The sequence below is a fragment of the Pygocentrus nattereri genome, chromosome 6 (assembly GCF_015220715.1).
Source record: "Pygocentrus nattereri isolate fPygNat1 chromosome 6, fPygNat1.pri, whole genome shotgun sequence".
In the NCBI taxonomy this organism is placed as follows: Eukaryota; Metazoa; Chordata; class Actinopteri; order Characiformes; family Serrasalmidae; genus Pygocentrus; species Pygocentrus nattereri.
Window position 1 is genome coordinate 45524824 of NC_051216.1, and position 15172 is coordinate 45539995.

The 15172-nt window shown below is 43.4% G+C and overlaps 1 protein-coding gene across 14 annotated transcripts in view; it reads left to right on the forward strand.

Moving 5' to 3' along the window:
- Window positions 1-9918, forward strand: part of stxbp5l (syntaxin binding protein 5-like) — a 249217-nt gene extending 239299 nt beyond the window's left edge. For all 14 annotated transcript variants that reach the window (XM_017703045.2, XM_017703048.2, XM_017703046.2 and 11 more), the window contains 5 exons: window positions 3926-4289; window positions 5764-5929; window positions 7140-7251; window positions 8803-9023; window positions 9599-9918. In XM_017703045.2, the coding sequence (XP_017558534.1) occupies window positions 3926-4289; window positions 5764-5929; window positions 7140-7251; window positions 8803-9023; window positions 9599-9640 (905 nt within the window). In that variant the 3' untranslated portion in view covers window positions 9641-9918. The remainder of the gene's footprint in view (window positions 1-3925; window positions 4290-5763; window positions 5930-7139; window positions 7252-8802; window positions 9024-9598) is intronic.
- The last annotated feature ends 5254 nt before the right edge of the window (window positions 9919-15172 follow it).

Consider the following 15172-nt stretch of genomic DNA (forward strand, 5'->3'; position numbering starts at 1 on the left):
GGTCTGTAATCCTGTGATCTTTGGGCCAATCCTTCTGATTAGATGTATGAGCCAAAGTCAACGGACAGACTCCTTGGTCTGAACCCCATGGATCTGTGGACATAAAGGTTGGGTCAAATTCTATGGTTAGACCCTTTAGGCGAAACCCTGTTGACAGACCCTTTAGCCAAACATTATGGACTAATTTATTGGGTCAGATCCTATGGATAGATAATTTAGGCAAAACTCTTTTAGAAAAACTTACAGTAGACCCATTACTCAAACTGAATAGATCCTTTAAACCAGTGGTTATCAACCCTATTCCTGGAGATCTACTGATCTGTGATGTCTAGTTCCAGCCACAATGTACTACACCTGCTTCTGCTAATTAACTTCTTCAGAGGTTGACAACAACTGCCTTAGGTCAAGCCCTATGGATGTCCACTTTAGGCCAAACTACATTGTACGGATAGACCCTTTGGGACAAATGCTGTGGATAGGCCCTTTAGGCCAAGCCCTAGGAATCATAAATAGACCCTTCAGGCCAAGTCTGATTAGTAAACACCAAAATTTTTACCCTTAATTCCCTAAATGTATGTGCCTAAGTGTACCAGTAAACCCTTTAAATCTAAACATATGTGCCCAACTCAAACAGACCCTTACATTACAACTGAGATCATACTCATACTGTGTTTCTGAACACATTTGTCTTATTTAGATAGTCCCTAATGGAAACCAGCCATTAGGGGTGTACTTTGTGAACTTCTGGTGCCGGTCCCAAGCCCGGATAAATGGTGAGGGTTGCGTCAGGAAGGGCATCCGGCGTAAAATTTATGACAAAACTATCATGCGGATCACAAATATGATTGTCATACCAGATCGGTCGAGGCCCGGGTTAACAACGACTGCCTCCAGTGCTGTTGACCAGCAGGGTGCCAGTGGAAATTGGACTACTGTAGGTTGAAGACCATCAAAGAGGAGAGGAGGAAGGCGGGTTAGAAGGCAGCGAGAGAGAAGGAAAGGCAGGAGTGTGGAGGTTAGAGTAGGGACTGGTAAAGGCAGAGAGCTTGCAGACATGATGGAGAGAAGGAAGGTAGATATTCTGTGTGTCCAGGAGACCAGATGGAAAGGAAGCAAGGCCAGGAACATTGGAGGTGGATTCAAACTGGTCTATCATGGTGTAGAGAGGAAGAGAAATGGAGTAGGGATAATCCTAAAGGAGCAGCTTGTGAAAAGTGTTCTGGATGTAAATAGAGTGTCAGACAGGATCATGAGCCTGAAGTTGGAGGTTGATGGTGTAATTTTGAATGTGGTCAGTTCATATGCACCACAGGTTGGTTGTCAGTTAGAGGAGAAAGAGGAATTTTGGAGTAAGATGGATGAAGTGGTAGATGGTGTCCCTAGAGAGGAGAGATTGGTGATTGGTGCAGACTTAAATGGACATGTTGGTGAAGGGAACAGAGGGGATGATGAGGTGCTGGGTATGTATGGTGTGCAAGACAGAAATGCAGAAGGTCAGATGGTTGTAGATTTTGCAAAGAGAATGGAAATGGCTGTGGTGAACACGTATTTTCAGAAGAGGGAAGAACACAGGGTGACATACAAGAGTGGAGGGAGGTGCACACAGGTGGATTATTTCCTTAGCAGGAGATGCCACCTAAAGGAGATTGCAGATTGTAAAGTGGTGCCAGGGGAAAGTGTAGCAAGGCAGCATAGGGTGGTTGTCTGTAGAATGAGATTAGAAACAAAGAAGAGGAAGAGAGTGAAGACAGAGCCAAAGATTAGATGGTGGAAGCTGAAGGAGGAGGATGGTTGCAGGCAGTTCAGAGAAAAATTGCCACAGGCCCTTGGGGGCAGTGAGGAGCTACCTGAGGACTGGGAAAATACAGCTAAGGTGGTGAGAGAAACTGGCAAAAATGTGTTGGGTGTTTCGTCTGGTCAGAGGAAAGAAGACAAGGAAAGTTGGTGGTGGAATGAGGAAGTCCAGGAGAGTATTCAGAAGAAGAAGGCAGCTAAGAAAAAGTGGGATAACCAGAGAGATGAAGGAAGTAGGCAGGAGTTCTGTGAGGCTGGTCGCATAGCGAAAAGAATGGTGCCAAAGGCAAAGGCTCAGGCCTATGATAAGCTGTATGAGAGGCTGGACAGTAAAGAAGCAGTAAAGGACTTGTATCGTTTGGCTAAACAGAGAGATAGAGCTGGAAAGGATTTACAGCAGGTTAGGCTGATAAAGGATAGAGAGGGAAATGTTCTAGTGAGTGAACAGAGAGTGTTGAGTAGATGGAAGGAGAACTTTGAAGAACTAATGAATGAGGAAAACGAGAGAGAGAGGAGGACAACGGGGGAGAGATAGTGGATCAGGAAGTGCAGAGAATTAGTAAGGTGGAAGTGATGGCAGCTTTAAAAAGGATGAAGAATGGAAAGGCAGTTGGTCCAGATGACATACCTGTGGAGGTATGGAGATGTTTAGGAGAGAAGGCAGTGGACTTTTTGGATGCCTGATGAGTGGAGAAGCAGTGTACTGGTCCCCATTTTTAAGAACAAGGGTGATGTGCAGAGCTGCAGTAACTACAGAGGTATAAAGTTGATGAGCCACACCATGAAGGTATGGGAAAGAGCTGTTGAAGTAAGGCTAAGGCGAGAGGTCCAGATCAGCAAGCAGCAGTTTGGTTTCATGCCCAGAAAGAGTACCACAGATGTAATTTTTGCATTGAGAGTGTTGGTAGAGAAGTACAGAGAAGGTCAGAAGGAGCTACATTGTGTCTTTGTGGATCAATTTTTTGTGGATGCAAGGAGTAGAGGTCGTAAAGGTGGATGACTTCAAATATCTTGGGTCAGCCATCCAGAGCAATGGACAGTGTAGAAAAGAGGTGAAGAAGAGGGTGCAGGCAGGATGGAGTGGGTGGAGACAGGTGTCAGGGCTGATGTGTGACAGAAGGATAGCAGCAAGAGTGAAAGGGAAGGTTTACAAGACAGCAGTGCGTCCTGCTATGATGTACGGTTTGGAGACTGTGGCTCTGTCTAAAAGACAGGAGGCTGAGCTGGAGGTGGCGTAGATGAAGATGCTGAGATTTTTGTTGGGAGTAACAAGGATGGACAAGATTAGAAATGAGCAGATCAGAGGGACAGTGAAGGTGGAGCAGTTTGGAGATAAAGCCAGAGAGGCCAGGTTGAGATGGTTTGAACATGTGTTGAGGAGGAATAGTGGATTTATTGGTCAAAGAATGTTGGAGATGGAGTTGCCGGGTAGAAGGAGAAGAGGTAGACCTCAGAGAAGGTTTATGGATGTAGTGAAGGTGGACATGGAGATGGTTGGTGTGAAAGTAGAGGAGGCAGTGGATAGGGCAAGATGGAGGTAGATGATCCGCTGTGGTGACCCCTAAAGGGAGCAGCCGAAAGAAGAAGAAGAAGAAGAAGATAGTTCCTAATGGCTGAGTTTAGTACAGTCAGAAGAAATCTGATCCTAGATCAGTACTCTCACTGTGTGATACATGGAACACTGAAATAGAAAGTGAAGTGCTTCAGTTCTAATGAAGCTCTGGCCTTAGACTTTGAGAGGCTCTCTTTGTATGTATGCTCTTCTCATTCAGTGGGTTTCTTTCTGGGAAATGTAGCCCCTTGTTTTATTTCATTAGTGCTGAAATGTGTCTTAGCAAGAAACCACTGATTGGATAGGTCATTGTAATTATACCTGGCACATGACGATTCTAGGACAAGGTCATCTGGGCAACATTGAAGTGTTGACATTGAACAGTACTGGGGGTTTGGAATAATTGATTGTAGTTTTAATTAATGTCACATGAGACAGCGGTTCTTGGTGTCATTGAGAATTTAATGATGTGGAGTGTACCCTCCATTTAGCTTTATTTTCTTTTTTTTTGCCTGCTCACCTTATTTCTCTTTTGATTTCAAGTCCCCTTTCTTCACCCTTCTTCTCTGTCTCTCTCAGGCACAGTCCTGATGTTGAAAGGTTCCGTCCTGCGGTTCGGTTTCCTGGACTGTTCAGGTGGTCTGATCCAAAGTCCGTATGAGTTGTGGCGAGATCTGAATGCCCCCGAAGACCCTGAGAGGCCCCGCCGGCGCAAGCTGGTCAACTTCTCACCCTGTTCCTCGCAGGAGACTGCCAGTGATGGCCACCTGGCCGTGGTTTGCTCCGAGCGTCAGGCCAAGGTCTTCCTGATGCCTTCTCAGGCCTGTCTGTACGTGCACAACATCACAGAGTCGTCCTTCGTGCTACGGGCCGACGTGGTGGGCGTCTCCAACAGTGTGTGCCTGGCCTGCTTCTGCGCCAACGGACACATCATGATCCTCAGGTTCAGCTTCACTTTCACCTAATGTAGCTTTCACTTCTTACTGCATATATTGTAGAAAAAAACAGATAGACTCTTTGGGCCAAACCTCATCAATAGACCCTTTAAGCCAGAGGTCACCAGCCCTGTTCCTGGAGATCTACTGACCTGTGAATTCTAGTTCCAGCCACAATCTACTACACCTGCTTCTGCAAATTAACTTCTTCAGACGTCACTGACCACTGTCTTAGGCCAAGCCCTATGCAATGCCATTTTGGGCCAAACTGTATACATAGACCTTACGTGCCACACTCTGTAGATAGACCCTTCGAGCCAAACACTATGGATAAACCCTTTGGGACAAACCCTGTGGGGAGGCCCATAGCGCTGGCCTTCAGTGCATATATGGCAAAAGCTGCAAAATCAATGCATTTACATACATCACAGCAGTTTAGCCCCACTCATTCATGTTGAAATTATAAGGAGTGTTTCAGCCCAGATTGCTTTCTGAGTGAGATGCAATATGGGGCGTCCAATCGAAACAGGACTTATTTACATTTACCAGTTTTAAAGGCACAGTATTAAAACACACTGTTTTAGGCTCTTTAGGCCAAATCAAATTGGATTTAATTATGACAGGTGTCAGAATACAGTTGTGGGATTGTTTTTTTTTTTAAGATATTGAGCTCAGTGCAGGGAATCGATCAGAACAGAGTTCTTTTACAAAATCACACATATGTAGAGCTCATGGAAGAAGTTAAATATTTTAATATTTTGTAACTAATATGACTGATAATAATACATTTTGACCCGGAATGTATAGGTAAATCTCTCAACTTACTCGCTTACTTCTATCTTGCAAATTTTGCAATCCGTTTTATTATTTCAACATGGAAATATTATATGTTTGTGAAAGTTGTATATATAATATATATATATATATAGAGAGAGAGTCATATAAATTATTATGAATCAGCAAATACGTTCACACAAGCCATATAAACACTAATTGTGCATTGAAATGAGTAGAAGTTTGTTTTCTATAAAGGATGTGTTCACATATTTTCACTTAGGAAATCAACAAAATGATTCATTTGACCAGGGACACCTAAACCTTCTCATATAACTGTATATCGGTGTGTATAAAAAAACATATGTATAAAAATATCCTTTTACTCCAAATGTTGCCACTCTGATTGGACCCCGTTAATCTTTTGGAGCGTTGATTTCCCCAGTGCTGTTCCTAATTCTGGGAATAATGCTCAAATTCTCTTAATCCTGGATGGAATCGATGAGTTGGCACTGGCAATCATGAAGCCCACTCAGTACAGCAGGCTATTGACTGATTGTTTGTTTGATCTGACCTTGATTGTAACCGAGCACAAAACTGTTTTCTAATTGCCGTAATGGACTTGTTTCCGCTGAACGCAGGACAGAGATGTTTCTCCATTCATTACTGTAAAAGATTGTGTGTTATTGCTTGTGGTGTGTGTTACAGCCTGCCCAGTTTACGGCCCCTGTTGGACGTGAACTACCTGCCGCTAACGGACATGCGCATAGCTAGAACGTTCTGTTTCACTAACGGAGGGCAGGCCCTCTACCTGAGCTCACCCACAGAGATCCAGCGCATCACCTACAGCCAGGAGATGTGTGACAATCTGCAGGTGAGTGCAGAATCTGAGGTCGTGGCCAGTGTTCAAACTGTGGCAGACGTCATGGGGGGTCTCCTGGAGACGGGTCGGGTTATGAGGTCACCTATAGTCTGGCATAAATGTAATACTTGTTACACAATACAAATAGCAGGTGTATCAAGCTGATTACCAAATATCCCATTCCATGATTATAGTGATGAATACTGGTTTTTACAATATACAGTAAAATTTTATTTGGATAATCCACTGTAGATTCTTTGTAAATGTTCATTATATCTTCAAGTCACATTCAACTAAATAGCCATTAAATGCAATCGATTGTGAAGTTAAGTGTTACTTGGAGGGTCCACTGTAGGTGTTTTGTAAATGCTTACTTAAAGGCCTTTCAACATTCAACATTCAACTAAATATCCATTAAAATTCAACTGAACTTCAGTTTGGTGTGAAAGAATGTATAAAATCTAACCCTAAACCTCGACTTAACCTCAAGGTAAACCTACATCTACTCCTAACCCAAACCCTAACCATAACGTTGCTGATAATCAACTGACCATATCCAGAAAGTTCGTTAATGATTTAAGTCTCTGTAGAGCATCTATAGGGGACCATCCAAATAAAGAGCCATTCAAAAACATTGTGTTAATGTATTCTCGTCTAAAAATCACTGTAAATTCAGATTACGCTCAGGTTTCCTTGGAATAATTATTATCATATGGGTAAAAGACAGGTAAGGTTTTCAAAAATCTTATTTAAAAGAACTCGATGTGCATTTTATGTATTAAACAGTTTGTGGTATCAAAGCTTTTATATAGAAAACAAATGGGAAACTACATAATACAGGATGTTCTCAGCTCTGCTGGTAGTAAAAAAATTTTGCTACCAATTGTGGAAAAATAGAAATTTTTCAAGTCTAAAGTTCATTTGCGTCTGCAAAGCCAGACCCTATAACTTCACCTTTGAAATTCCCAGTGGAATCAGAACGGCTTTGTATGCACAGTATATGGAATAAGAACATTTGCGGCTTTAGTTCTCAATCATAAACAATAGAAGACTGGATTTACTTACTTTACCTTTTACCACACTGCCATCTTCTGGATGGACTAGTGTACTGGCTCACTTTTGCTCTCAGGGCTCTGCGCTTTGCTGTTGATTTCTCATTAACACACTCTCAGTTGACTGCCTGATGAATTCACTAATTGATTACCCATTCAATCCGTTGCAGGAGATGCTGGGGGAGCTTTTCACGCCCACAGAGACCCCTGAGGCACAGAACCGAGGCTTCCTGAAGGGCTTTTTTGGGGGCAACGCCCAGACGTTTGATCGTGAAGAGCTCTGTGAGTGTTCCTTTCATTTCATTTGGCAAGATCTCTTCATATTGTTGGATTCCTGGGAAGTTTCCAACTTCCGAGTAAGGAAAATCCACTTAAACAGCCCTCAGAACTTTATTAGCGCAAGTGAACGGAGTTAGAGAAGGATCGAGGGCACAGAAGTGGATCCTTCAGCAGTAGAACTTGCCTGAATATCGTTGCAATCTAATTCCCCTTTTTCAAAGCCCCAAAAAAGGCAGACGAATTGGATCACAAGCAACAGCAGTAAAATACTTTTAAATACTTGATAACATTCAATTTGCTGTGTTCAGTCTGGAGCTCAAGGAGCAACTTCTCCACCTTTTATACACGACAGCAGAGTAACTTCTTCACCTTCCTCGGGTAGCTTCACACAGAGCAACAACAGATCGACGAACAAAGGCAAGAGGCCGGTTTCTGGACAAAGTTTACAGTCAGACAAAATAATTATTCATAAAAACGTATGTATGTTCTGTCCAGAAACATTCTGAATTGCAAAGTTTGCATGGCTAATTGTCTCGCAGGCAGCGAGCACATATCGGTCCGCTGGCTTGATGAGATCGGCACTCCACTGACTGTTTGCCACTGCTGGTCCTCCCAGATTATTGTCCTGCATACAAGCTCTAACTCGTTTTTAATCTCCTCAAACAGATTTTAAATGCAGAGAGACTTTTATTTTAGAAAATAAACTAAGACGAATATCACAAACACCTGAGAGAGAAAAATTAATGATTTTATAGAAAGTTTTGTTGCTGTCATTGCGCTGGATTAAAATGATTTACTGAACTAATTTACAAACTAAACAAAGGAAGGAAGGAAAAATCAGTAAACTGGACTGTAAATGGAAAATGAGCATTTGATAAGTGGAATTTTGTCTAATACTCTGCTTAACTACCGGTGGGCCACCCAGAAAACGCTGAGCAAAACGCCAGTGGACCGCCTGCTCTACCATCAGTGGGCTGACGGGTCCATTGTCCTCTTGCTATCTGGGCTGACTGAGGTTCACTGTGAGGTTGACGTCATGCTGATGTAGGTGCACTCATTAAGATAAATTAAGAGAAAGAAATAGTCGCACAATTTAAAGCAGCAAAATACCTAAATCACTCGGCTTTTCTCGCCAAGACATGTTTGGTGTCTGGGTCTGCAGTAGAGCTACATGGCTAAAGTAGAGAACAAGTAATAGAAAGGTATTTAGCATTCATTTAAGCATGTTGCTGTTGTTAACTGCCCAAATTGCCACACAAACCTTGTAGATAACCTCTAATAGACTTGTTTACGTGGTGTTTGACACTGCATGACATGCCGTCGTCTACAAACAAGGGCAAAAGTGAATTAGCACGGCTATAAACAGTAGGAGTAAATTTCCTGAAGCTTAAATGATGCTCTGAGTTTTGTGTATTTTTATTTCTAACAGTTTTTATTTATATGTGGCATGGTGCACGGTTTCTCCTCTACCTTGACGTTGTGTAAAAGCCATTTAAGAACTTTTCGTAGCAGCCGAACGAGCTTCTCCCTCTAACCCTTCCCTTGTGTGTGTAGTTGGTGAGGCGGCAGCGGGGAAGGCCTCTCGGAGCCTCGCTCAGCACATCCCAGGCCAGGGCAGTGTGGAGGGTGTCCGAGTGGCTGCCGGCGGCGTGGTGGGTGATCTGGCCCGTGCTCGCATCGCCCTGGATGAGAGAGGTCAGAGGCTGGGCGAGCTGGAGGAGAGGACGGCTCTCATGATGTCCAGCGCTGAGACCTTCTCCAAACATGCTCACGAGGTAAGAAAGAAGATCATTTCGATTAACGATTGCCGCTAAAATGGTAAAGCCTATCTGCTGGACATGGCAGCGTCGTTTCCTGAATGTCCTTTTTCTGGTGAATGAATATTAATTTCATTTCATCCGTCCACGGCCAGAACTCAAAAAGAGAATGCCTTGCCTTGATCTCTCTGGGTGGGTAGGATGCCACTGCCTTTCCTCCCATTAGCCCCACCACTCTCCCCATTAGCCCCTCCTTTTCCCCCATTTCCCACTCCTTCTCCTCCCATCAGCCCATTCCTCTCCCCATTACCCCCATCTCTCACCCTTTGAGCCCCACCCTTCTCCTTATTAGCCACACCCTCTTCCTGATAGCCCCACCTATCTGTACACTATCTGCATGTATATTGGCTGAACCTTAAGGTCGGCATTTCCAAGCAAGGTGACACACGTGCGGCTTAAGACCATCTTTGGATCCGTGATGCTATGAAGGCTGCACAGTAGCCTGTGCTACAACACTGAATTTAAGGCCTAGTGAGCTAACGTCATTCTCACTGCTCCTAAAAATGTGCTTGTTTTCCTGCGTTCTTCCACAGCTAATGCTGAAATGCAAGGACAAGAAGTGGTATCAGTTTTAGAGGGCTCTGGACGAGGGTTAATTCCGCCCTCCAGCCACAAGAGGGCGCCACTCTGGACATGGACCTTCACTCCTGAACAGAGAGATGGAGAGGTTTACAGAGGGACTGAGGGCTGCTCCACCTCTTTCTGGGCCACGTGTACAGGACTACGTTCTCTATCGGACCGGCTCCACAGACGCAGGACAGAATACGATGGACACGTACCATTAGCGCATTAGCGTCGACGAGGGTCCTCCTCTCATAAGTTGTGGATTAGACCATCTTTGTTCATGTACAGGGGTTGGGGGGGGTGGGGGGGGGTGGTGGTCTTCTCACAGGAGGTGAATTGGCTCTAGCTGTGTAGATACTCTGAGCGTTATGAAACCAACAAGACTGCATGATATAAATGGATGACCTATAAAAACATAAAACTGCCATATTCAAAAGCAGCATGTTACTTTAAAAGAAAGGGAAACTAAAAAAAAAAAAAAGAAAAAGAATAACATACTTTTATTTAATAATATAAGCCAATACCAGAAAGTTACGAGATAAAAAAAAATACTTTATATTTTTTGAAATAGCGATAAAATATAAATAAAAAAGGAAAGCTGTATACCTGCATTGCTACAAGGCCAAAATATTCTGTTTTTATTTATTTAACGCCATACGTTTTCTTTTAATAATGTATTATTTTTGAAAAAAATAATGCACCACTCTGTCTTCACGCCAGTAATTTACGCAACGTGTTCCACCCTTGTATTCAAAAAGTTGGCGAGAAAGCGCGGGAAAAACGAATCACGCGCTACTTTACGTAATCCAGTGTTTACAAAACAGCTGCTGGCACAAAATATCAAAAACGTCCCTTGAACGACAGTTTTACTACCAATCCAATCGAGTTACTTCACCCTCTCCTAGAAACGTACGATGTGAAAAAACATAACGTGGTTTTAGACGTATAAGCGAGAAGTAAACTGTATTTTGGCAATACGTGCCGAGTGTACGTCTATGTGGTCTTACTTGGGTGTAATAATTACATGTGCCATATTCTAGATGGGTGAAGTATCTTTCCTGTAAACTAGCGATGAACTTCTTATTCTGTCTGTGGTTGATATTTTTGAGCTGTTACTTGTAGATGAAACAAGCCTAACTCGTTGGGAGGGTTAGCCTGGTCGTTCGTGTCCGCTGCGGGGTTTTCTCTTTTTTGTTTGTTTGTTTTGTTTTTTTTTGTTTTTGTTTTTTTGATCCAATAATTCTCAGCTGGCCTGTTAACGTCGTTTTTGTTCTCTGGAATTTTCTGCTGCCTTGGGTCACGTGTAACAAAGTTTGGTGTACCTTGCTGATGTTTGGAGGAACCTCTGCCAAATAAGCTTGAATGAGTCGTAGAGCGAGTTTGAAGTTTACATCATATCAGATGATTGTTCACTTGTGTCTTCTGGTCACTATTTGAATACGTAAGTGGAGGGCGGAGACGACCACATGAATATTCATGTTTGAGTGTTCTCATTTAACGTATGGAGTGTTTGACCCCGTTTCGCTTGATGTTGGCCTACGTGCGAGCGAACTGTATTTTTCGAGTGTGAAACGTTTGATTGGCTCGACCTGTTGTGCTTGTGCCGTAACACTACAACTCCCATAATTCCCACCACTTCCTCAGAACTTTCTGTTTTGTATGTAAAGAAGGGGCTACGCATCATTGTACATGTTGTCAAAGTCAGATGGGAACTAAACACCAAGACGCCATGCTGTTTACCAAATTTATAGGAATGGCTTAGCGAAAAAATCAGATTTACACAAGTTTCCACTTACCGCAGATGTAGTTCACCAGCCAAGACATGGTTGCTACTTTAGTTTAGCGCTGGAGCTACCAGTTGCTAACACTAGAAGTCAATAGTCACCCAAATCTTCTCTGGAAACGTATCCACAGAACTTCTTCTAGTCTGCTCAAACCACATCCAGGTCTTCATTAAGGTTGTGCTGACTTGCTGATGGTGGTTGAGGACTTACTGAGAGCTATAAAAATGAACGAAACCACGGGAACGTCACTGGATCCTCTGAATTACGAGGAGTTGAAGCTATGAATTTTGCTACATGCTAACACTGCTGTGCACTGAACTGACAACTTCGCTGAAATATCCCACACGAACCAGCGAGCTTTCTCAAACGTTATACAATAGTGTTCAAGTGCAATAGTAGACCTACTGTCATTTCAACCCAAGCAGGAATGTTCTGGACACGCAGAAGGCCTGAACAGGGCTGCCAGCTCTCACGCATGGGCCGTGAGGCTCACGCAGTTCGGTTGAATCTCACGCTTTCACTCCACAATCAACATTTCTCACGCATTTTTAAGAAAAGACCCACCGATGAATCTGAACACTCACGAAATGTCCTACTCTTGCTGAGTTTTCACTGCTGGACCAGCAACAGCAGTTTACTCGAATACAAGAGAAATAGATCACACTAGATCAGTAGGGGTGGGACAGGTTGCCATAGCAACAGGGACTATGCCTATCAAGTGTCGCGCCTGGTCGTACGGCCAGGACTGATGTTTTGGGTGGGTGTGACAAATTTGAGGGTGGGCCCAACTTTGCTCTCGCAGGCAGACCCTCGCCGTCTCTTGCGCACCTTCTCTCGTGTGCGGACCCTCGACTTCTTTTGCATATTAAACAGTCGTTCCACCTCACTTTTGTCATATTAGGTGCTTCACAGATATGAAATATGTCGATGCATAAACTTAAACTGCAGCGCTGCTCACTAGTTGGCCAAAGCAAAAAATATGGAGCACATAATAAAAATAAATCTAAACTTGTGGCTCTTGCTTTGCCAATAACAACCAATATAACCTAAATATGCTTTGACTTCTAGGATTTAGCATTTAGCAGACGCTCTTATCCAGAGCGACTTACAAGAAGTGCTTTGTCTGTCTAGAGAAACCAGTAAGTTAGAGAGAAAGACGGTCCTGAGCTCAGATACTGCTAGAAACAAAAGTCAGTGTAGATACAGAGAGAAAGGAATAGAGTTGAACACAGAACTCTGTGCCGGACAATACAATACAATACAATACAATACAATACAATACAATACAGTACAATACAATACAATACAATACAATACAATACAATACAATACAGTACAATACAATACAATACAATACAATACAATACAGTACAATACAATACAGTAAACTGCAACACACAGTGCAATACAATAAAGTAAACATTACACCTTATAATTGTGCTACATTGGATAATCACTGTAGTCACTGTGTTTAACACTTTTCAGCAGGTCCATATTCTCTGTGATTGGACTATATTTAGTCCTCATTAGAGCAGACTGACCAGTCGCCAGAGAGCTAACAACAAATGATCAATGCAAAAGCAGAGCTGACCAGCTTTCAGTCTTTATTAGTCATTTTGACGGAATGTAATTTTATGTGTAAGTTAAGCATAAAATCAAATTGTATTTGTATTAAATGTTAAACTCTCTTAAAATTATTGGTTCCATGAAATTTGAACATATGAAGTCCAAGATCCAAGATTTCCATGACTGCTGCCTCTCCAACCCCCAAAGCCCCCAACCTCCAGTAACCCATCCCCCGCACCAATCAACCCGTCCCACTGTTAAAACGTACAAGTCAGCGGTCTGCCTTAATGACCTCCTAATTTCCCAAAATCCCCTTTTTTTTACTATACGGAAAACCAGTTCCTAATATGAGCATGACTCCGACTACAGAATGAGGTCCATATGGATGCTACAGATCGCGTTCACAACAGCGTTTTACTTTTAACGAGGTACAGCGTGAACAGAGCGTGACTTTAGTGCAGGTTGACCTGCTCGACAGACCAGCTAACAAGCTAAAGAAGCAGTGATGTTCAGAGACAGGCTTTCAGTTTGAATCTCTTAATGAAGCCGTGACTGTAAACGACAACAGAAAAAGACAAATATGTCTGTTAAAAGCTTCTGCTCTCCGTGTTTAAGCTGTAATAAGCGAATACGCACAGACTTTCTTGCTGCACATTCTGACGTCATGAACTTCTGTGACAGAAAAAACACACGAAAGCTGATCGGACCGGTCAAACCGAGCCACATATCCTCAATTTGAATCAGACTCGAAAGCACCCGTTGGAAAAAAAACAGATTTCGTGTGGCTCTTTGCCATTTAAACTGCAGAGAGTCTGTCCTGCTCAAATAGGATATGTAAAAAAAAATAGCTGCCTGTCTGAATCAGGCCGAAGTGAACACGTTTCTAAAAAGAACAGAAATCGTGAGCGTAATCTAGCACCCGAACAGCATGAATAAGTTAAGCGATACTTTTTTAATCCCACAAACGGGGAAATTCCACCTCCGCATTTAACCCATCTGTGAAGTGAAACACCACATACACACTAGGGGGCAGTGAGCACACTTGCCCGGAGCGGTGGGCAGCCCTATCCACAGCGCTCGGGAAGCAGTTGGGGGTTAGGTGTCTTGCTCAAGGACACTTCAGTCATGGACTGTCAGCATTGGGGATCGAACCGGCAATCTTCCGGTCACAGGGCCGGTTCCCTGACCTCCAGCCCACAACTGCCCATAAAAGCTGGGGTTCTGCTGGGGGGGAGCTGGAATTAAGCACAGCACCTGTTGTGCACAGTGGCTGCCCGCTGGGTTCCGCTAAACGGTGACGTTTTGGTCATTTTTATAGTTTAAAGTAAGTCGTACTGTGTCCTAAACCAACATCAGCAAGTCTGCTCAACCTAAATGAAGACCTGGATGCAGTTTGAGCAGAGTTTGGTGGATATATTTACTGAAAAGATTTGGGTGACTATTGACTTCTAGTGTTTATTAGCAATGTTAGCCTTGTAGCTCTACTACTGAACTGCAGAAGCAAAACTTTAGACACAGAACACGTCCCCGGCTGAGCGACCGCATCTGGGCTCAGTGAGAAATTGTGTTCATCCGATTTTTCACCGACCCGTTCCCTTAAAGGGGCAGTTTAGGCCAAAAAAAGCTAGCATGGCTAACAATCAGTAGCATGAATGCTAGCACTCAGGCTGAACTACTCCTCTAAAAGTCTGCTTGTTTTCATATCGGAGTGGTGAACAGCTCCAGGCTTCACAGAGTCGGCAAGTGTTACGAAGTGAACAGCCACGAGATTCAAACCAGCTTAGCTCCGCTGGGCTAGGCTAGCCGAACGAATGTGCGAACGTCTTTCTGACCAGCTCCGTCAGTCTTATTTCACGCTCATCATCGCGTTTGTTTCAGCAGCAGAACAAAAAAAAAGATGAAAAACAGGGTGTTTTGTTTCTATGTTCTCAGCTTTTATACTAAAATGTACAGTTGAACCGGAGGAGACCGGGGAAAAACGTCATAGCCTATAATGAAATTACTGACTAATGTGATTTCCTCTGTAAATGTTGTACCTGTTGAAAGATGGTACCCCATCTAACATCCTGAATGGAGTTCTGTAGTCCCCCCCACCTTTAACCCCTACCCCCCCCAACACCCCCAAACTCTGAGCCGCTGGACTCTTCAGAGAAGGCAGCAACGTCGGTCTTGTTTAAATGGATACTACCACCT